Source organism: Poeciliopsis prolifica, unplaced genomic scaffold, assembly GCF_027474105.1.
Source record: "Poeciliopsis prolifica strain line A6 unplaced genomic scaffold, Auburn_PproV2 SCAFFOLD005, whole genome shotgun sequence".
Lineage (NCBI taxonomy): Eukaryota > Metazoa > Chordata > Actinopteri > Cyprinodontiformes > Poeciliidae > Poeciliopsis > Poeciliopsis prolifica.
In genome coordinates, this window is record NW_026562380.1 from 189,030 (window position 1) to 211,568 (window position 22,539).

Here is a 22,539-nt window from a genome sequence, read left to right on the forward strand (position 1 = left end):
TATTTGCTTTGGATAATCCACTCTGGTTTAATTTACTGTTGATATTTTTGAACTGGGACTGAATCAAAAGATCCATACAGGGAGAACCTTTAGTCATCTTTATCAGTGGTTTCTTCACCTTCCCTTTAAGATGAATGGCAGGACGATCCATTCATGAGAAGCTGATCTCGCAATAAAGATTATACCATCAATTTTATCTCTCAGATGAAGCTGCAGCGAAAAAAAACACAAAAGAAAACACCATAATCATTGCTTCAATATAGATTAAAAACTTTATTCAACAATTATAAATATATATATATTTGTAATTATACAAAGTTTGTACAAAATTTCTTACAAATCGGATAGGGATTAAGTGACTATGTCGGAATGAAGAGTCTCTTGAGGAAGGGAGTTTCTTTTTTTCAGTAGAAATGTGGATGCCGGATCATGAGCTGAGGCGCGGGGTGAGGAGTCAGAACCAGCTTCGAGACGGGCACCGGGAAAAGGCCGCGGCCGGATGCGGCGTAGTGGGCCTGGTGTGCGGCCACGGCGTGGTACTGCGGGTGCAGAGGCTGGAAGGACACCTGGGGGGCGAGGTAGTCCTGGACTTCCCGTTTCAGCTTCATCCGCCTGTTCTGGAACCAAGTCCTGACCTGCAGAAGAAGCAAAGGTTTTAATTTAACATCCAGCGCGCTTTACCGGGGAAACTAATCCACCTTCATCATTAATTATCCTATTAAACACGCTGTGTTTGCGTTTTACCTGAGTTTCTGTGAGGCTCAGCTTCTGTGCCGTCTTCACCCTCTCCCCTGCGTCCAGGTATTTGTGTTTGCTGAAGATCTTTTCCAGCCTGCTGATCTGCTCCGGAGTGAACTTGGTGCGCACTCGGCGCTGCGGTGAATCTTTCTCCGCCTCATTCCCTTCATCCACGGAGGAATACCCGCTCACTTCAGAAAATGAAGACAGAAAAAACGTTACAAATCTGAAACTTTGACCAAAAACATGAAAAAAAGAAAGAATTCATTCAGAAGGTTACTTGGAGAGGAGGAGTCTGATGGGGGAAAAGGTGAGCTCTGCGGTTCTCTGACCTCATCTGGCCCTCCCTGCTTAGCGGCCTTTGACTGCTTGGGTTTTGGCTGCAGGTAACTTTTACTGAACACCGGCGCGCTCGGCTGCACCATGCAGAGAACATGAGGTCTGTGCGCGCCGGAAGCTCTTTGCCCCTCCCTCGCTGCGCCACTGCTGTGGCTCTGCGCCAACCAGTCCACGGAAAAGTATTTCACCATGTCCACGGTGCTCCTGCTCAGTGGCCTGTAAATCCACCAAATGTCACGAGAGAGCGCGCTGTGGCAGCCAAGGTTTTATAGCTGCTCCAGCCACTCGCCTCAATTTGCATATGTAGAGCCCCTCGTTAACGCCCAATCGATCCCGATGATTGGGGGATAATGGGTCGTTGCTGAAGTTTCTACATATCCTGTGAGTGTGTGAGTGTGGCGCCACCGAGTCCGTGACGACTGGAGAGTAACAGAGGACAGGGTTACAAATTTGGACGTTTACTTTCCACGAGTTCCCACTTCGATCAGGTATTTTACACTTTGTGCACCAGAAAAGGCCACTTGCCATTAAAATGACTGAAGCAGTTGTCACTTTAAAATTCAGATTTCCACTTTAGCCTACACTGGAAAACCAAACTGCTAGAATCTCAATCAGTGAAACTATTTGGGCAGATTTTATTTAGAAATTTTAGCAGTTTAAAAACACTTAGAAACATTTAATTTCCACTCAATTACAAACTTTTATTACTTGTAAAAAATCAATGAAATGACAAATAGGGTAATTCATTTAGTTGCTGGAGTGAATTATATCATAAATATTCAGTTTTACTTGTACTACAGACACAAGAGTTCAATGTATTTGAAGCCCTGGTGCCAAATTCTGGTTCTTGGGTCAGACAGACAACTGGAAATAAATCAGGAACTAAAGAGTTGTGCAATTTGACTGCACAAATGTAACATTGAGTGCAATAATAAAAAAAAAAAGGATCGTCATCATGAGAATAGCTCAAACATCTTTGATGATTAAATTGACAAATTTTATTCATTTTGGTTGAATCTGTTTCCTACATATTCTTAAATCCACTAAATTCATCTTCTGTATTTTTATTTTTCATATGCAGCCCAATGTAAGTGCAGACTTTAAAGTCAAATCTTGCCATGATCTCGGGGTCTTTAGAGTTTTGCCATGGAGCCTCCCTGTGTGTTTTGTCAGGCATTTCTCTGCAGTTTCCTCTCTGTACCGAAGTTTTTGAATTTCGTAAGATAAAAGTTTTTCTTTTCAGCTGCCTGCTGTTGTGTGTAAAGTTTAAAATAACATAAGATTAGAAGGTAACTAATTTGAAAAATCCTATCTTTGAAATAGTTTGAATTTTTCTAATTCTTTTAAGTAATCACATTTCAAAATGAGGGAAAAGCTGTTCTGATTACATCATCCACCTAGAAACGTGATTGAAAATTGATCAGAAACAGAATTGCACGAATTGTAGCAAACATTTTTTTGTTTTGTCAGTGTGTAATCAGTGTTTTTGCTTCTTTTTACCATATTCAAGTGAAATTAGGTGCTCTTTTTAGTAAAAAAATAGAAATAAGAAAAAAGTTTGGTCCTCTAAAACATACACAAAGGAATCAAATTTGTCGAGTTACTTTATACTCTTCTTGTCTGAAAATTCATCACAGTGTATTTTTAGCGCATTCCCGGTGAAGTTTGTGCAATCAAGTGGGAATCAACCCTCCAGTGGGTTTCTGCATCGACATGCTTCAATTCCCCTCGGTGTGTGTCGGCGCCAGCTACTCAACCACCAGCGTTTGGCACAGGCGCTCCAAACTTTAAAGAGATCAAAGGCCTTACAGTAGCAACACAATTACACAATTGTTGCTGCATTCATGCGTAAATACGATAAAACAAGCTGTTCAGAGCCCATGTGGGGCAACAAAAAAAAAAAAAGTACTCAGAGCTTCACAAGCTGCAATGATTTAAGCAAACTTTTTTTTTCTCTGACTAATCTGTAAAGCAGAATGAAATCATGTTTTGGATGTGCCAAACAAATACCAGGACAGTTTTCCATCTTTTCCCGGGAGTGGTGAAGGATTCCCTGCATGTCACTGAGCTCAACCTGTAGCTTTGCTCCAGAGCAGAGCTGTGGGTCTGTCTGGAGCGCTGAGGCTTCTCTCATTATGTTCTAATGTCTTCTAACAGTCTGAATCGCTCATACAGCGGTTCGGTCCAGTCCACAAGTGGACCAAAGCGGAAGAAAATGGACGTTTTTCACCCCCAACTCTGAACTCCATTAACAACTAAAGAAGAAAACAGTTTTCCATTTTGTTTCCCGAAGTCCATGAGACAGAAAACAAGTTATAATACCGACGTTTATCTTATACTTAAACCCAAGCAAAATGATCTAATATTTAAACTCAGTTACTGTTAATTGAAGTTCAACTTTCTCAGATAGTAGCTAAAACTTTTAATTATTCTTCCTATTTAATTATAACAAAAGTCTTATTACCTGTTTAAACATATTTCTATAAATGTTCAGACTTTAATGCATTTTATGTGGGTAATTTAAACATGACAAAGTGATTAAGATGGCAGGACTTTTCAAAATGGTGCAAGGTGAACTTTTTCACATTTACTCACATTGCACATGTATTCAACATCCTGATTTGCAAATAGAGCCCAGCAGTGTGTAATTTAAATTCACCATAATCCAGAATTTTAGTAAAACAGCATCATCAAGACCAAAGAAGACAGCAGGGTGAAAGTCCATCACATGGTAACAAAGAGACACACATGCACATATACACACACTGTCACTCCTGAGGGCAATTTAGAGATGCTGATTAGCCTAAAATGCATCTGTTTGTGAGTGTAACCGGGTTCTGCTTCACGCCACTGTACCAGGCCGACCCAAGTAACCCCTCGACTCTGCGTTGTGTAGATGTTTTAATGAAGACCAGGAGTTCTGGGTGAACAGGCAGTTTATTTCCTGAATGAGAACAGATCGGGTTGGAATCAATGCAATGGTTCAGCTTCCCTCAGCACACTACAACAGAGCGTCATGTTGACTTTAACTTAGCACAGAAAGTGTTTTACAAAATATTAACAAAACTAAAAGTGCAAAATTGATGCCAGGCACACAAATCATAAATAGTAGTTGCACACTATTGATGTAAGTTATTAAGAATGATACTTTATGTGTTTCTAACACTTTTCCGTGCTGTGTGCTGAGGAATGAAACTCACCTCTTGTGCAGCTTCCATAGACTGGCACTGATTACAGAGGCCAGCAACAAATAACCAGCCACACAGAGAGGAGGCGCTATTTCCCATTGCACTGATAATATATAAAGCAAGTGGGATTCTACAACATAAACTCTGTTACATGAGGAAGCAGAATGACCTGCAAGGCATCCATGTAGTGCTGTTAGTTGCACTAGCATGCAGCCTGGGAACCTTTTAAAGCTGCATATGTTGCATTATTGGAAGGAAACAAACTAGAGGCTGCAACAGCCTTCAGACTGTGGCAGGAGTCCAGCTTCCATCAGTACAACACCACTAAATAAACCTACCTAAATTGGAATCAAAATAGACAAACATGTTACAAATGTTGTCCATCCTAATTTCAGTCTCTAAATGTTAAAATCTGGTATAGTCATACCCCCCAAGAAACATGCAGCTGCACATTTCACAGATTTTTATTTGTAAAAAGGATTTAAACTAATGAATAGTTTCTTCTACCTTATTGCACATTACTTTGTGTTGATGTATCACAAAAAATCCCAATAAAATGCACTGAAGTTTTTCAATATAATGTGACAAAATGTTTAAAATTTTAATAGGTATAAAATATTTTCAGGGCAAAGTAAATCCAATCTGAGAGAAATAGTGAAGCATTTGTTGTCACTTAAACATATTTCAATACTTTACCATAATTTTAATAAATTTGACAGAATTTTAGTATTTATAGTCCAGGCTAGATTAGTAAATTAACATATGACAAAACAATTAGCAACACTTGCAGCCAGATTAAAATTAAAGTAAAAAATTATCATACCATTAATAGTTATTATTGTAATAATGTTTAAAAAGCTTAAAATCCAGCAGCATACGTTTCAAGCTGTAGGACAGAAGCTCAGACTTCTGCCAGTGTTTCCAGTTTGACACAAGCAGACTAACTGGTCATGACAGTTATTGTCTGGCAAGTTATTGGCAAGCGGGAGTCTATAAAAGTGAATTTATTTGTCTAATTTAGGCAAATCTTCATTGCACATCACATTCCATCTCCATGGTGAAGTTCACGGTAGAAGAGGAGAGCTGCCAAAGAAAAAATGGGCTCTGGTTGAACATCAGTACTCAAATAATAATTTGCACATTGGCATTTCATGTTTCATCATTTGCTCTGCAATGAAAATCGTTAATCACTGTAAACATGTTAGCCAGTTGCTACAAACATGATCTTCATGATTTGTATTTTTCTACATTTAGATTTCTCTTTGATTTGCAAATAGAAATTAAATTACAGCATGTAGATAGTAAATTATGTGGTCATTAAAAAGTATTTTCTGCACATTGCTTTTTATTTCCTTCATTTGAAGTTAACTTAAGCTCATGTTGACACATTTAAACCCACCAATCACAATAGTGACAAATAAACTGATGTCACTTTCAAGGACTCCAAAAAGCTTATTGATTAAATCTTCAGTTACTGTTCAGTAAATATTGACAGTTTAGAGTGTTTAGATAACACTGATGCAGTATCACATGTTCAGAGTAACTTATCGCATCAATAGAGCTGTTTACATATTGGTTACACCTGGGCGAGCGGAAGACTACCACAAACCTCTCAAAGAAAATGGCAGCAATGTATGTTAAATAAACATACAACAAAGAGTGTTGGTGCACATCGTCTTTAAAGTGGCTACTTACCAGGCGGGCTGTGGTGGTGCAGGGGGTTAGGATGGTCCACATTTAAAAGCCTCGACCCAGACGTCGCGGGTTCGACTCCGGGTCTCGGCGGCAACCTTTGCTGCGTGTCTTCCCCCCTCTCCTCACCCTCTTTCCTTTCTGCCTACTGTCAAAAGTACAAGACACTAGCGCTGCAAAAACTCTTCAGAGAAAAAAATGATAAAAAAAAAAAGTGTCTAGTTATGATATACACCTTTGCACCTTTGGTTTAGAATATACAGATAGTCAAATTTGTATTTTACAGAGCAAAACTAAAGTAGTGCTGTGGAAAGATATAAAGAAATATTGTTCCACAATTTTTGAAATTATTTCCCCTTGATTAGTTCAAAGGACTATCAATGACATCTGATTTTAATATTTTCATGTTTGGAAAAACTTGGGTTTGAATGGGTTGAGGCTAGGTCCTATTTATCTCACTCATATATCTAAGTTGGGGTCACAGACATGTAAGTAGGTTCTTGAAATCCTTCTAATAATATAAACTAAGTAAAGAAAACAGGAAGGAGAAAGCATATGCAATTAATAAACATTTTAAAGACAAAAAAAATAAAATAAAATAAAGCAACATATTGGACAATATACTCATTGTTGATGATGATTGTGTTGTAATTTTTAACTGACTTGGTAAAACTGTTTGAATACTCAACAAAAAATCTGTTTCACCAGCTGGGAAAGTTTTGAAAAATATTCACTCACCAATTGACACATTGACATAAAATCCAGGAACTAAACGTGCACAGTACATTCAGAGACATTTGTGAAACAAAATGTTTTCCTTAGAAATTTGAGAAATTACAGTGTGATAACATGATTAGATGCCACCGATCATGAAATTTCCTCACTGCTAAACATTCCAGTTAACTGGCAGTGGTTTTATAACAAATTATTGGAAGAAATCCAGACAAAAAATTCAACTCAACTGAAGAGTGGGCCATCATCATTTTAAATCCTGAATGGGATTTTCCTCCGATTCATGTCTGACCAGATGGTGTCTGTTTTACACATTACCAGATCAACTAGGAGGTTATCGAAATGTAAACTTCAGGACTGTGTGCGTTGCAAAGACCATATCAGGAGAAACAATGATAGAAAGTACAATAACCTGACAATTATTGCACTGAGTGGTTGACCTAGTCTGAAGATAAGATCTGATCTTTTTTTTGTCAGTCTTTGTGTTTACAGTAGAGAGTAAGAGAGTTGAAGCCACTCAAGAGAGGCTGATTAGGTTTACTGTGTCACACTCCACTCAAACCCCCTGATTTGAGAATCATTTGGCCTACATTTCAGAAAATGTACCCCAAACTACAGCCCAACCTAACGTAGCAAACACCTGAAGCAAAACACTCTGTGCTGCAGACTGTCTGAGCTAACTGCTGCTAGGGAGCAGCTTACTGCTAAAACATGCTACCCTGTGCAATTTACCCAGAAAACAAATTATGTATGAAACAAGTTTCCAGTTTTAGAAAATAATTAATGACTTCTATACTTGCAGTTACTTGAAGCTAACCTCAATCATTGGAAACATCTAATCTTTATTCTAACAGATACCAGCATGCTAACATGACAACCTTAAAATGAACTTGCCATTTTACTAGAAGGATTTTCACTTCTCTTTAATTGAGCCAACAATTCTTCATGAGGCTTCATAAAATATAGTCAATGATGTGCTGTGATAGAAAAACTGTAAACTGGGAAGTCACATCAGGTCCTACATGTGACTTCCTAGTCTCAGATTTATGTCTGAAAAACATTTCACCACTGATCTGACCAGAAGCACTTCTTATGTTAATAGTCAACTCAAATTATGACTATGTTTTCTGATTATGTCCAATAGAATTGTAATAATCTGGATTTCTGGGGACAGTTAGACGTCAACAGTCCATTTTAAAGTTTAAAAGGTCAGAAAAGTAACAGTTTTATTTTGTGACTTAATATGTTTTTATGTTAATGTTTTTTCACATTTTCAGGTTAAAAAGAAGCATCATCTGGTTTTAGCTAGATGATGCAACTGTGAGTGGGGCTTTAAGAGCAAGTTAAGGCATACATGAGTAACAGCGCCCTCTGGAGTCACAATACCCAGAACGTTCCACTCTTTGGAGTAACAGCTGCCTGGCTTACACATCATAAGACCACATCAGGTTAACAGCAACACTCTTCAGTGTGGAGTTTGTGTGGAATGAGGCTTAAAGTTATCTTTTTTTTTACTGAAGTTATACAGAGTTATTCAAATTGCAAGATTTTTTCAATGAAAACATGTTGATTGTCTCCTCAGGGATACAGGAATGTTGAATGAGTTACATTTTGCTGTTCGTTTAGTTTTTGACCTCTGGCCCTTTGGGAATGTACATTATTAGGAAACAATAGCATTCTTTTGGAAGTCTCACAATTAAGGTGATCGTTGTACTACACACAAACACTGCATTTTACACTTAAGCATGCTGAGATAAGACGCTGGAGACAACTTAAAATCAAAACCATAATAATCCTGTGTTTTATTTAAGCAATAGTAAAGCTCCTTAATGACTGCCCATGGCACAAAGGCACAAAAAAAAAATGTTAGAAGGATGTGAATTACAAATATTAAGAGAATATTTAATCAGCAAAAATCTGCACGAGCAAGTCAAACTTTCAAAGCCAGAAGTTAGAAAATCTGCCACCAAACAGTGGGATGAGTATATCTACAAGGAATTTATTAAACTGAAAATTAACGTACGATTGAAAACATTGCAACTCCTCCAGTTTATAATATTAATGCATGTTGACCCACATGAAACAACATTTAAAACTTGCACTGGAATAAAAGTAGCAAAGAGTCATGCATTACTAAACATTGCACAAAACAGTTTTACTGTTAAGTGGTTCTACAGATAATTGACTGTGGAAAATGTGAAAGTCTACTGAAAAAAAAACTGACAGAAACATAGCTGCTGAAATTGTGCTTTAGCTGAGTCAATCCCAAGCAAAGAATCACGCTGTTACACTACTGCATGTGCAAGTTGTGATTTTTAGGCACCTTTATCATTTCGATGGACATGCATTTCACATGTTCAGGCCACAAATAATTATAGATCAGAGAAAACATACCAAATAAATTAAATAGACTATACAAAAAAATATGCAAGTGTGCATCAGCTAAGAAAAACAAAAAAAAAATCAACACAAAAAAACATTGTTTAATTTTGTTGAAGGAACAAAATGCAAACAAAAAATATATCCATCCATCATCTATCCTCACTTATGTTTGCAGGGTCACAGGGTGGGTGGCAACTCTCCACTGAAATTTCTTCTGATTTTGCTTTTCCACCATAACTAAAAGCTTCAGAAAAGTAATAATATTAGACAAAGATAAGCAAAACTACTTTCAAAATGCATCTTTTTAAATTATCATTTAATTTATTAAGGACAAAAATCTATTCAAACTGAAATGATGATGCCTCTAAGCCCTATAACTGGTTGCAGCACCGTTGGGCAAAGCAACTTCCATCAAGAAATTTTGAAACATGAAAACTGCAGAGGAATTTTATCCAGCCCTTGGTTACAAAATTGATATAATTTAGTTACACTAGAGCATCTTTGAGCAGGAACAGTCTGTTTACATCCCAACAGATTTAGGTCTGGATTACTGCAAATGTCTTCATTATTCACTGTCACTGTGACTGCAATTTGTTGAAATTAATCAAATTTTTATCCACAAGCAATATTCAACACAAAACACAATGTTTTACAATTGCAATAAATACTGTTAAGTAACTAAATCAATAGATATAAACAGCTTATATTATGATGTTGTACAGTCACACCTACCTTCATCTAGCAGGAACCAGATGAAAGTTTCGCACCGTACATTATCCAAAATTATGCAACTATGTTTCTTTTTTCTGTTCAGAAGTGTTCAACCTCTCTCTGTATTTTAGTGGAAACATTTATTTTTAAAAGTCAAGCACTTTAAATGTTGTTCTCTGATAACTTTTGGATGAGTCGGTGATGAGCTCTTGTGCATTTAGTAGATTGTTCAGTCCTGAAAAGCTTCACCATTGTTAGTTGTTCTTCCATTTGCGAATAATTGGTTTTCAGTGTCATTAAGAAAAAGGCTTAGTAATACTTTCATGACTCTTATTTCAGCAATTTTGCTTGTTATGTCAACATTCTTTGAATCAGGGCATGCTGCACTGGTTTTAGAGATATTTCTGCCTACTTCATGCTGTCACACTGATTCTATTTAAATAACACATAGGACATTTAATTAGACAATTAGAAAGCTTTTGGAATTTACCTCAGATAATTCTGTCTGACATTTGAATTTGTTTGATCATCTGAAACATGTGGCTGAGACAAAGAAGCAAAAGCAGAAGACGTCTGTAAGGGAGCAAATACTTTTCCACAGCACTAATGTAATAAGTCTGGACGCAGGACAATGTCCTGGATTTTAAGTTCATCTCTAAAATGAGGCAAAGCAAGTTTCACTGGAAAGTAGCTTTCACCCTCCTCAGCGTGTCGTGGATCCTCCGTGTCTGACGCTCGCTGGACCGTTGAAAGTTGGCATCGCTGTCAGCGGCCAGCAGGTGGATGTCCGTCGTGGCGAATCGGGCGATCCGGCGGCGCAGGTAGGCCTGAAGGTCCTGGTCTGGGCTGTACGGGTACACAACCTCCTGGAAGGCATGGACCTGACTCACAACCTTTGCGATGTTCCTGAAGCCAAAACAAGAACCAAAGAAAAGCTTAAAGAAACACAGACAGCAAGAAAGAAGCACAGAGGAGATGCATTTTATATCTGCTTTTCTTCTTCTTAATCTCATCAGATTTGACCTGATTTTTTTTGGAGCGAGCTGGAAAAACCCAGAATCTATGGTAACCAGCTGTTTTTTCTCCCGACCTCATCATCTGGCTACACACGGTCACCTCTCAGCATCTGGCCACAAACCTTTTTCCAATCAACCCTTCCTCCCACAGGCACCATCTGCAGCAACACTGGCACCCCAACAAACTACCCAGATTCAACAGCTGTGCCGTCGCCATCCCAGCCCCACTTGTTCTGACCTCAGCATCTGGTCAGCCATATTGGAGTGGAGAAGAAGGACACAGGAAAATATGTCCTTTTTGTGAGTTGGCCGACTTTGTCATAAACTGATTTGCAGAAAGAGAGGGAGGGAAGGCCAATTCTCACATAATGATACTAACTGTTCACATTTTGTGCCGCTGCAGTGATATATGAGAGGATTATTTTTCCGACTGGATACATGTTACATAGCAACCGGACACTTAGTTGTGCAAGTTTAAGCAGAAATCTCCCAGCAGTTTGGATAATTTTCCCACTTTAGTGCCATCATATCGTCTACATTTAGTGTTTCTGGACAGAATCAGCTGCTAATGCAGAGCATGGACATACAATTTGACCCTTTTAGTTTCCACATATGTAACACAATTCACAGACAGGCGGCCAAATGAAACCTGTTTACTCTTGTCACATAATCATATGTGTTGACAGCTGTGTCAACAGTTATGTCAGGAAATTTATTCCAAAAGTTACATTTGTACATACAGACTGGCACATTTTTTGGTATATTTTAAAGATTTTGGTTTACAGCTGATGAAAACTCAAACTTTAGTTTCTCAGAACATTATAATATTGCAGAAGATGAATAAAAGTAGATTTTTTATGCACAAATATCAGCCAGCAGTATGGACAATATATGCAGCCAGTACTTGGTTTGTGCTCCTTTTGCATGAATTACTGCAGCACCGTGGCATGAAGCCGTTCAGCCTGTGTGTCTGCTCAGGTTTTAAGGAAGCCAAAACCAACAGATGACCAGACTCCCCAAATCATCACTTAATGGAATATTTCTATATGAGCAACTTGAATTTTATTTCTTAATTATGAGGCCTAGGAAATAATTATCTTTAATCTGATATATCTGTGAACCATTTCTTGCCACAGTTTTTCCTTCCACTAAACTTTTGGGTTGAATACAGCGCTCTCTGAACAACATTGACCTTTTGTGACCTAGTCTTTTGAATTTTTAAATTAAAATTAAATAAACTTTTACATGATTTCATTGTCTCATCTAACTTACTGACATATCTACACATTTAATTTTATTCACAACAACAATAACTCTCCTAAACTTTGTAAGAAGTCTAGTGCAATTTCAACATCACGTTTAGAGATGTTTAGAGTTTAAAATTAGATTAGCTATGTCTGTTATTTGCCACTGTGTTTGGGATAATTGTCCTGCTGAAGACCAAGTTTCTCATGTTTAACTCTATAATGCTAAGTACAAATGCTTCGCTGAAATGCTGTTTAAGTTTTTACAAACACGCTGAAGGCCATAATTCTCTACATTGTTCCTCCTTATTCAAAAATCTTGTATTTTATTCAGAAGCAGTTTTGCAAACCTAAATCCTGATGCAACATTGTTCTTTAGAGACAAGAAACTGTTTCCTAGCAAATTGTATTTTTGTAGTATTGTTCCATCACAAACTTTAACATCCAACTGAGGCTTATTGAGTTTAAAATGAAGCTCTTAGGTTTTTGTTCAAATTTTAAATTCCTGTTTTTGACATTGAGTGACTGAGTCATGTGTTTTTTTTCTTGTTGTTTCCTTTTTCTTATTGAACTACTAAACCAGTAACAGCCCCATCCTGCCTGAATAAAACTGAAAAACCTTTGACTTTCTGTGTAAATTACATTTTTCTGCATCCAAAGCATACCTGAGTTTGGTCCACTTATAAGCCCCAGTGGTTAGTGTGAATGCACCAATCTCCAGCTGCTGTACATGCATAGCCAGGATGTGAACGGACGGCAGTGTGGGCCTCGTCCTCTTCTGCTCTGCTCCAATCAGACACAGGTCATCGCTCTTCAGAAACACCTGCAGTTTAACGTAGAAAAGAGCCAGGACTGACAAACAGGACAGTGTTGGATTTGTGGTATTCTGGATGTGCTGTAAACTATGAAACTCTCCTGCTCAAAGGTGTTTCTTCCTGTGTATTTATTGCCTTGAAGCGACTCAGACCCTAAACCTTCTCAGATTTGCACATCACCTGAACGGCTCGCAACTCCTCCAGGATGTCATAGACTTTGGAAGCCAGGTGTTTCCAAGCCTGCGACAAGAAGTGGACGTTACTCTTTAGAGCATCACTAATGTAAAGGTTTACTATACCAAACACTTCACACAAGATATGCGCTGATTTCTCTTATTAGGTATAATAAAGTTTTAAAATGACATTGTAGTGATTTAAAGTACTTTGAATGAAATGCAAGAGGAGGTCTAGGAGTTACTGAGAGTTTTTTTGTACCTAAGGTGAGAGCAAAGTAACAACTTCTTCTATCTTTTGCAGCACACTTCCTGTCAGCTTGTTGAAAAAGGTTACAGTAATTTTTCTTCACTTACAAGAGAGACAAATTGATCTATTTTGAAACAAAATATGGAGATGGAAAGAAAATGAGTGAAACTCATGACTTGGGTTTTATGCATATATATTGTGAAAATATTAGATTGTTTTAGTAGCAAAGGGAGTAATGTTAATGTTTATGTTTTAAATAAGAGCATTTTGATCTGTTATAAACTTATTATAAATTGTAGCGTTAATGCTGTTATAATACCAGTTGTTGTCGGGGAACCTAATATCTTTCGGAAAATATATGGAAATTTTCTTCATTTTTCAGCATTGCTGTGTTTTCATTGTGAGCTTTTTTAATTACTTTTCATACCTACATTTCCCCTCACTGAGCTCACTCTGTCTACATCTTATTTGAATTCATTAATGCTAATTTCTCATTTGTGAAACTAATTAAATACCATCCAAGCTCAATCACGGCAGAAAAAAAAATGCTTAGCTCGAGGGCACCAGACTTATTAGACAAAGTTAGAAGTTTGTAATAGTGAAGCCTTACTGGTGATTGCCTGACAATCAAATTCTCCAGACCTCCAAGAACCTGCATGGCTGTGGCAAAGTTCCTCATTTCATAGCAATACTTTCCGATCCACAGATACCTGGTCAGCAAGGCAGCTTGGGTCTGGAAGACAGGAGAGTGTACAGTGAATAAAAAATAATAAACAAATAAATAAAAAATTAGGAAAATAAATCCAAAACATTGACATTTTGTCATATTAACACTGCAAACACCAATGTAGTTTAGGAGGATTTCATGCCAGGGATTATGACACATAGTTTTTCAAAAATAACATGAAAAATGTGATGTAAATTTATAGTCACTGTAGCTGCAGAAGCAAAACTCCAACTCTCAAATCCTCTCAGACACTCCTGCATTATCTGGAGTAACTGCATTCATTAACTTTATGCTCTCTCTGTATTTTTCTCTTTATGGTAGACACACGTGGCCCTGGATGTCTGGAGGGGGCCATCGGCTGAACTACTGCTGCCAATAATTTTCTTTTCTCTTTCTCACTGAGCCAGGTTCCGCTGAAGGTTTCTCATGCATGCTCCGAATGAAGGACTGCTGCAAGTCAGTGGCTTGATGCAAACATCTGAGTTTCCTCAGTTAGAAATCATCTGGGTGACGGATCGATGCATCGTCTCGTAACTAGGATCAAATCGGAAATGACTTTACACAATTAGATTGAATGAACTACATATTTCTGTTTATTAATTGATGTGGAACATTTGTGATGAATTGATCCTTGAACATGAACACGTTTTGATTTAAACTTTTTCATGGCCGTAATGCTTAAGTATTGTTCACTCTTCTTAGTTTTAGGTGGATAGTCATGTCTTTAAAGGTTTGCAAGCAGTTATACACTCTTTTTATTTTGGACAGTCGAAATTGTTTAAAGGTTGGGCTGTTTAGCCTGGACAGTTGATAGCACCATTGCCTTGCAGCACGGAGGCCTTTCTGCATGGAGTTTGCATGTTCTCCATAAGCATGTGTGGGTTTCCTCCCACAGTCCAGAATCATAGCTGATTTGGTCTCTCTACGTTTCCCTCAGGTGGCTGTTTGTCCTCTGTGTTTGTGTGTTGACATGTAATGGTCTGGCAACCTGTCCAGGGTGTTGCTGCCTCAGTCACCGCTGAAGGACAACTGGGAATGGAAGATGGATGGATGGATTTATTTATTTCTCTTCTACTTCATTTTTATACACAACTTTCTGTGTGTCTGTTACAGAAAATACAAAAAAATAAACACGTTTTTGATGCTAGTGTGTCAAATGTGGGAAAAGATCAAGAAAAACTCTTCTTTTTGTGAGTCACTATGAGGAGAAATGCAAAAACAATTTATGTCAAAATTGTGATGATTAGATCTCATCTGGAATAAGAGTTTCTGTTAAATCAAAAAATTAACGGATATTAGCAGATATCCACCTCGAAACTCTTCAGACTAACACAGCTTCAGTGGAACTAGCTGAACTGTCGGGGTAATTTAGGAGGATGTCAGAATGTAAAGTATAGTTCTTGTCACAAGATGTGGAACAGTATCAGTAACTTGTCATCGTGTGATGTGATTTCCTTCAGAAATCTTCCAGGTTTGAGATTTCTTTCTTTCCTCCTGACACCAGAAACGACACTGAAACTACCACACACTTCTAACACACTTCCCTGTTGCTTTCATCGGTTACAGCTCCTCTCACCTTTGCGGAGTCACATATGACTATCTCTGCAGAGATCCAGTTAGTGACACTCTCATCGTATGTGAGCAGCTGCTGGAGGAAACTGTCTGACAGGCTCCCCTCCAGTACAAGCCCGCTGCTGCCCTCTGCTGGCGGAATAAGTTGTGACACATTCCTGTGTGGCAAAACAGATGAATATATCAGAAACTCTGACACCAGAATCAAATTAGAGCTATAATAGACAGAAAAAGGGAAGTAAATATCTGCCAAAAAAACTAAAATGGATAATAAAATGCAACCTTTTATTTTTCCCACTCACTTGTTTGGGCTGCAGAGTTTGCCTCCAACTCCTTGTGTTCTGGACTTCAGGAAATGAACTGGATGACATCCTTGGAAAACTTCCTGCAGTGGAAGAGAAGTCCAACTCAAAGCTTAATCTGGTTGATTCAAACCAGCACCTTTCAGTGTTGTTATGGAAATATCTCCCTCTAGCGGTTGAAATGGATAACAACAACGTCTTGTGTAGGACCTGAATGGAGGATGACTAAACCTGCTGCAGAAGCGTCAGCTGCTGGGCTACGTGCAGTGCGCTGAGCTCCTTTTGGCTGAACGGGAGTCGCTCCTCACTCTGCAGACACACGTTGGACAAATCGTGCATCAGGGAGTCATAGCAAGGAGCAGGCAGGGCTGCAGCGATCGAGAAGGTCTTCTCTTTAGACATGGAATCAGGGGGCTCCACAACTCGTGAGATCCTCCACTGAAAAGTTCACAGTAGACGTGTGTTACATAAACCCCTGATTCTGTTAGATTGCACAGCAGTGGAAGGCTATCATGAGCTAAAAGAAGAACCGCTGTTCCCAAAGCTCCAAAAATCTTCACTGAGCTTCTCCAGATAAGAGCATCACAGATTCTCTCTGCTTCAGATACAGACCGAAAAAGAAAATCTACTGATTTATGTGCTTAAAGAGATAGATCATAACAGAAATACAGCTGGGTTCAGGAAGAATAGCTGACAGATGTACAGAGAGCGCCATCTTCTTACAATACTTTTTTCTCCCCAAGTTTTACTCCATATAGCAAAACAATTATATATTTTTTCAACTTTTCGATAACGCAACAGAAAAAGAACATTAGAGTATTCAAAATTGAAACTTTTTTTTAGTAAAAACCAAAAGGCGGTTAAACAGTTTAGTAAATCTGATTTCTGTAAATCTGATTTAATACTTAGCTGTATCCTCACTATTTTTGAGAACTGCTTCTAATCTGCCTGGTGTCAGGTTTCTGACAGCAGATATTTGCATAGTGCTTTAAGTATTTCATTATAAAATAAAACATGTGTACAAAATGACACTTAAAATGATTAAAACTAGTAAACCAAGCTTAGTTAGATTAGCCTGAAAGTATTTTATTGAATTCAAATCCAAGGATTGTACTGGACACTTTTTCTGGTTTCAGTTCATGATTTTTTTTTGCACTTCTTTATGTGTCTTAAATCAACTTTTCAATAAAATGTCAACCATTCATTCAGAATGTCAATTCATTCAGATGTTCAGGGGTAAAATGGTTGACATTTTTTTTTACAGAATGGATGACTTCACTGATTAAACTCCACATTTCAGTTTTTTTAAGATGCCCCATTTTATCTTTCAGTATTTAATTCCACACAAACAACAGTATGCATGCTCAGACAACTTGGTAACCTTGTTCTCTATGTCTCCAGTGCAGATGATAGAAAATAATTTGATATTTATAGTAGAGTTCATCCAAGGCAGTGAAGGATCTATGTTGTAATGCAAACTAAAGTCAAAATTATGAAGCAAATAAGCAAAAAGCCAAACTCAGACCTTTTTGCTAAGATCATCAGTAGATGAATGCAAACACACAGAGTCCTCTTCTTCATTCAGGCTGATCAGACTTCCTGTCACCTGACCCAGTGTGCCAGAGTTTGGATGGTTGTAGAGGACGGCGAGAAGGACCTCACCTTGACTGTCAACTGGAATCACCTGTGGAAAGTTAAAGTGTAAAAACTAAAGAACTTGAAAAATCTCAAAAGTTGGTGAGAACTCAGGTAACTGAACGTCAACCAGGGGCCGTTCTTAAATAAATCACACTTTTTATGTTTGCCTATTTCAATAAAAGGTGTTTCTTCTGGTAAATTTTTTTTTCAGCATTCACAACTACAAACAGGTTTAATAATTCTTAAATAATCTCTGGGTCATAACTCAGGCTTCTTCCTGGCTGTCTCCACCTTCTGCATCGCCTTTGGCGTCCACTCTGCCGCTGGTGGTGTTATGTTTCCAGGCTCCCCTCCTTTTGCACATTTGTGTTTGTCGTTGTTTTTGCACTTCAACACTTCTATATGCACTCATTCAACACATCCAAGCATTTACATTGCACCTGACATCCACAATGCAAAGATGTTTTGTGCACTTTAACCACTGCATGGTCTCCTGTTTTTTTATTACTTTGAGCCAGTTGTAGCAAATGAATGTACCAGAAAGAAACGCAAAAAGAATATTTTTTTTGTAGTTTCTATTAATTAGATTGAATTTAAATTAATATTCTTCAAGTAATAACACACATCTGGTTCACATTTGTTAAAAGACAATCAGTGTTACATGTGTAAGAAATTAACTCTCAGGAAAAAGTAGTTACTTTAGACTGCAGGGAAGTGTTAGTGGGTGTGTGTCTACCTCTGTATTTAGAAAGGTTTCTAAAGTCCCCACAAGACTTGACTTTGGCATGAAGTCCACTGATTTGCAGTCTGTCACCCAGATCTGCAGAAGGTCCAGACTGCGATGGAAGATCCTTTCACTATCCCCTGACATCTCTGGTCCCTCCCTGGTTAAAACGACATATCAAAATTGTATAAAAATGTGCTTTTTTTTCTCTTGACAACAGTTACTGGATGTTTGGTACCTTGAAGCGCTGATGAACTTATCCATGATGAACTGCAGTAGTTCTTCAGGAGTGCAAAAGAAACGATATGTGTACAGGAACTGTTGGATGTAGCCCTCTGCAGCAGCATTTCTGTAAAAAAAAATTCAGAAAGAAGTTTGAATATTGGAGGAAAATATGATTACAGTTGTCATGTTGTTCTTAAAACTGGTGGTGAGAAATGTTTCTCTCCATGTTTCTATCCTTGAGTTTCCACTTAGAGGCAAAGAGAGAGAGAAAAACTAACTTTCTGTGTTAGAGAATGCTTTTGTGTGTCTCAAGACTGTTAGAAAACATCTTGTTCCTTTCAGATTAGCAGAAAGCTTTAATTTCTCACCACAAGCTTTTGTGTCCTTATCTGTACAAATAACTTCAAATCAGGCCTAATTTTTCTTGTGCAGCAGCCAAGTCAGAACTGCTCTGTTTTTGTTGTTTCACATTAGTAGAAAACTCACTTGACAAAACTCAAAGAAAAGAAACACCAGGATTACTTAAATAATACTGAATGTTTTATTCTCTCTCTCTCTTGCCGTCTTCCTCCCTCTCATCCTTCCTTACTTCCTTGCTTCCTTCCTGCAGATGGGCCTCAAGATACCAAGATTCTTCACCTTTTCTACTGGCTTATTTTTTAAATGGCAACTTTGCAAATGAAATAAATTTTTTTTTTACTGAATTCAAAATAATTTATATTAAAACGACATGGAGTGTAAACATGCGGTCGTGGGGTTTTTGAGGCAAAAGCAAATGAGGTGAACTAACAGTAATAACAGATGGTATCATCCAGGACATGTCTCTACTCCACTGAGCTGTTAGTGTTTCATGACAGTGACATATAACAGTCATGACACCGTCATGAAGCAACATTCTGCAGGCAGAAGCTTCTTCAGATTCACTGCAACACAGACTGCTATCAGAGATCCTTCCTGCATGCAGCATCACCATGAGTTATGATATTTATTTTCCCCTTGGGATAAATAAAGTATTTTTGAATTGAACTGAATTATTCTTCCCCATAGCAACGGGTAGAAAAACATGGAGTAGTGTTGTGACCGCCTGGAGATCAGAAAAGAAAGAAGGTTATTTAATTCAGAATACTTTAATGTTGAAATGAAATGTAGATAGACTGGTCAGGCTCATGATGAAGAATAAGATGCACCCGATTTAGGCTTTTTGGTAAAATAAAAAAAAGAACTATGTTGTACATTCTTTGTTTTTTACTTGTTTGAAGAATGAAATGCTGTTATTCCCTCTGTGTCACTCATTGCTGTCACGACACTGGATGTGTTCATGCAAACTATATTTGTGCAAAACAGTGGTAAAATATCGTATTTTTGTCCAAACTACCTCTAAAATGATAGAAAATCTGGAGTTCTTCATCAAACACTTTTTGTGAATAAATGTTTTTAGATTTCAGGTTTCAGTACCTGGCATAAAGGTAAGCCATGAGTCCCAGTGGAGAGCCAGCCTGCAGAGTCCTCTTCCCTTTAGAGCTACCAAAGCTCAGGACAGTGGGGTCCTCAGTGGACTGAAGGTTCATGGACTGGCATCCACAGACAGCCAGAGAGGACAGTAAAGAAACTTCCAGACCCCATTGATCAACGCTGAGAACCTGCAGGCATGAAACAAATATTCATGAACCATTTCAAAAACAGCATAGTAAGCTGCTGTCACACTGTTTCCTATTTTGAAAGAAGTATTCACATGCAAAGAGACTTTCAAGTTTTTTTACATTACAAAACCAAGTGTAAAGTATTCTAATATAAGACAAATCAACTCAAAGAATAATTGTGGTGCAGAAGGTAAACGATGCATCGTTTTCGACCCATGGAATATTTTCACAGATGTTTACCATCCAATCTGAGTTTAAGACATTTTGTGAATAATAAGCAAACATAATAAGCAAAAGATTATCTCCACTTTACTGTTGTAGACAACAGTGCATTATTGTGGCATAAAATATATTCATTTTTGTGGCTGTCAAAAGACAAAATTTCATCAACAAAATTGAAAACTGTTATCAAGCTTCTGAATGTGAGTACTTTTAAAAACGGAATGTGCTACAGAATGAGAAGAGAACAAGTAGCTTTTACTTGGTAACTGTTTATTTTGTCTGTTCAAGATGTCAAATTAGTTATTAGCTGAATTAATCAGAATAAAAAAATGGCCACCTTCCCATACAAGCCACTCCAAGCACTTAGAATGCCAAGATGAGCAAATGTGTCAGAAAATTAAGACGATTATACCACATAAAAGTTTAAAAAATCCATTATAGAGTGTGGTAGTGTTGATCGCATTGAAAGGTGATTTTGTGTTTATTACATAAAGTAAGACATCTAGATGAAATCTTGTGCAGATACGAAATAAATACACAAATTAGGAAAAACAAAGAAAATAAAAAATGTTAGTATTGACTAATACCTCAAGATATTTCTTCACACAATCCAAAAAGGCCACCTTGGATCTGAGTTCTTCGAGCTGTGACTTGAGTTTTGAGAGCATCAGTTTGCTTTCAGGACCTTCAGGATTCATGCATAGAAACATTTATATTCATATTGGAAACAACAGAAGACATCTTCATAATTTATAACAACGGAGCACACAGACCTTTGTTTTTTCTCTCATGTTGATTCTTCAGCTTTTGATAGAAATTTCTAGTTTTCTTCAGATTCCTCGTCTCAATTATCAGCTGCTGCTGCACTTCCTGTTCAAAGGAATACACAGAGAGTCACAGGAATGACACAACCACATGCCTTCCACTGCAAGAGGCCGTCGGCTGTTTTCCATTGTGTACATGGCAGCATTTTTTCCCCACTTTCTGCTCACCGTGGCAACGGCTCTTTTGAAGTGCAACAAGCGAGGAGTAGCGGTAGCGGACGGCTATTAAGGTGTACTATCAGCTCCGACACAAACTGTCTGCAAGAGCAGTAGTTCCATCAACGTGGGAAAACACAAAGGGTATTCATTAATATTCTTTTGCAAATGATAATAACTTCCTCTGCCAAGGGCTAAGCTCAACACATTAATATTCAGATCCAGTTAGAGGAGGATATTGTGCCAATTATCTTCAAGTCCCTCACATTACCATTCTATTTACCCTAAAGCCTGACTGTGACCTATTTTTCTTTGGGAATAGAAAAATAATACCCGCATTTGATAAAATAACCTGATCGGGTGAACGGACTGAATGGAACTTCAATATGTAGAGCAAAGTGAAAGCACATTCAGACAGCACTGGAACTACAAGCTGCAGCCAATTTGAAGCATAAAACCCATCTGGAACTTCGTTGTCGAGTGTTTTATTTGTTTTGGTAATGTGGTTAGGCAGTTACACATCATTTGCTACAGTCATGAAAAGATAGGTTGTGCTGCAGTATCAAGTAATGTTTCAAAGAACAATGCATGAAATATGTACATAAAACCACTTTATGTAAGACAAATATAAAATCAGAACCAAACACGGTCTTGGCAAACTGAGAAACATCTGAAGGAGATGTAAAGTTAATCCCAAAGTTATTCATACCCCAGGTGGATTTAAATGAAAAGTGACGTCCTTTAAGTGTCAAAGAGGTGATAAGAAATGTACAGGAAGTGTTAATCTTTAAAAATAACAATTATGTTCGAGGTTGGAAGGTCTTATTTCCATTAACCCTAAATGTCAGAAGGAGAAAAGGAGAAGTGGTAAAACCTCTCCCTGCTGGGTTTGAATTGGCACAAGGGGGAAAGTTTCTGGGGTAGAAAACATTGAACAATTAATAATTAGATTACAAAAACTTGGTAGTTCTGGAATAGGGTGGAGACAAAGTGACAAATACTTGGAAACAACAAAAATGCCCAAGATTTGTTGCCTTTTATCAACACAATAAGCCTTTGCAGCTACCTGAAATTCAAAGTTCACCTCTAATTAACTAATACAGAAAGCAGTTGAAATTTATGGGGAATATTGTGCCAATACATAAATCTATGCAATATCTCAGTAGTTGCGTTAAAATATCTTCAAATTAGCTGCAACTTATGATAACATAAATATTTATTACTAATTC

At 37.8% G+C, this 22,539-nt stretch overlaps 2 protein-coding genes across 3 annotated transcripts in view; both read right to left on the minus strand.

Annotated features, from left to right (window-relative positions):
* Window positions 1-319: 319 nt before the first annotated feature.
* Window positions 320-1,737, minus strand: LOC129359820 (homeobox protein vent1-like). Its single transcript, XM_055029726.1, is given in 4 exon segments — window positions 320-635; window positions 745-929; window positions 1,019-1,333; window positions 1,336-1,737. Coding segments are annotated over 4 exon segments (774 nt in total). The 5' UTR covers window positions 1,379-1,737; the 3' UTR covers window positions 320-404.
* A 6,724-nt stretch (window positions 1,738-8,461) lies between these two features.
* Window positions 8,462-22,539, minus strand: part of LOC129359819 (kinase non-catalytic C-lobe domain-containing protein 1) — a 35,898-nt gene continuing 21,820 nt past the window's right edge. Inside the window, exons 19-31 of one of the 2 annotated variants that reach the window (XM_055029724.1) lie at window positions 21,104-21,200; window positions 20,918-21,015; window positions 19,924-20,108; window positions 18,482-18,592; window positions 18,256-18,403; window positions 17,407-17,565; window positions 16,113-16,319; window positions 15,882-15,964; window positions 15,584-15,737; window positions 13,891-14,013; window positions 13,038-13,097; window positions 12,708-12,865; window positions 8,462-10,688 (exon numbers count right to left, since the gene is read on the minus strand). In XM_055029724.1, the coding sequence (XP_054885699.1) occupies window positions 10,460-10,688; window positions 12,708-12,865; window positions 13,038-13,097; window positions 13,891-14,013; window positions 15,584-15,737; window positions 15,882-15,964; window positions 16,113-16,319; window positions 17,407-17,565; window positions 18,256-18,403; window positions 18,482-18,592; window positions 19,924-20,108; window positions 20,918-21,015; window positions 21,104-21,200 (1,812 nt within the window). In that variant the 3' untranslated portion in view covers window positions 8,462-10,459. Of the gene's footprint in view, window positions 10,689-12,707; window positions 12,866-13,037; window positions 13,098-13,890; window positions 14,014-14,684; window positions 15,037-15,583; window positions 15,738-15,881; window positions 15,965-16,112; window positions 16,320-17,406; window positions 17,566-18,255; window positions 18,404-18,481; window positions 18,593-19,923; window positions 20,109-20,917; window positions 21,016-21,103; window positions 21,201-22,539 lie in introns of those variants that run through there. The other variant, XM_055029725.1, reaches the window with a different exon arrangement.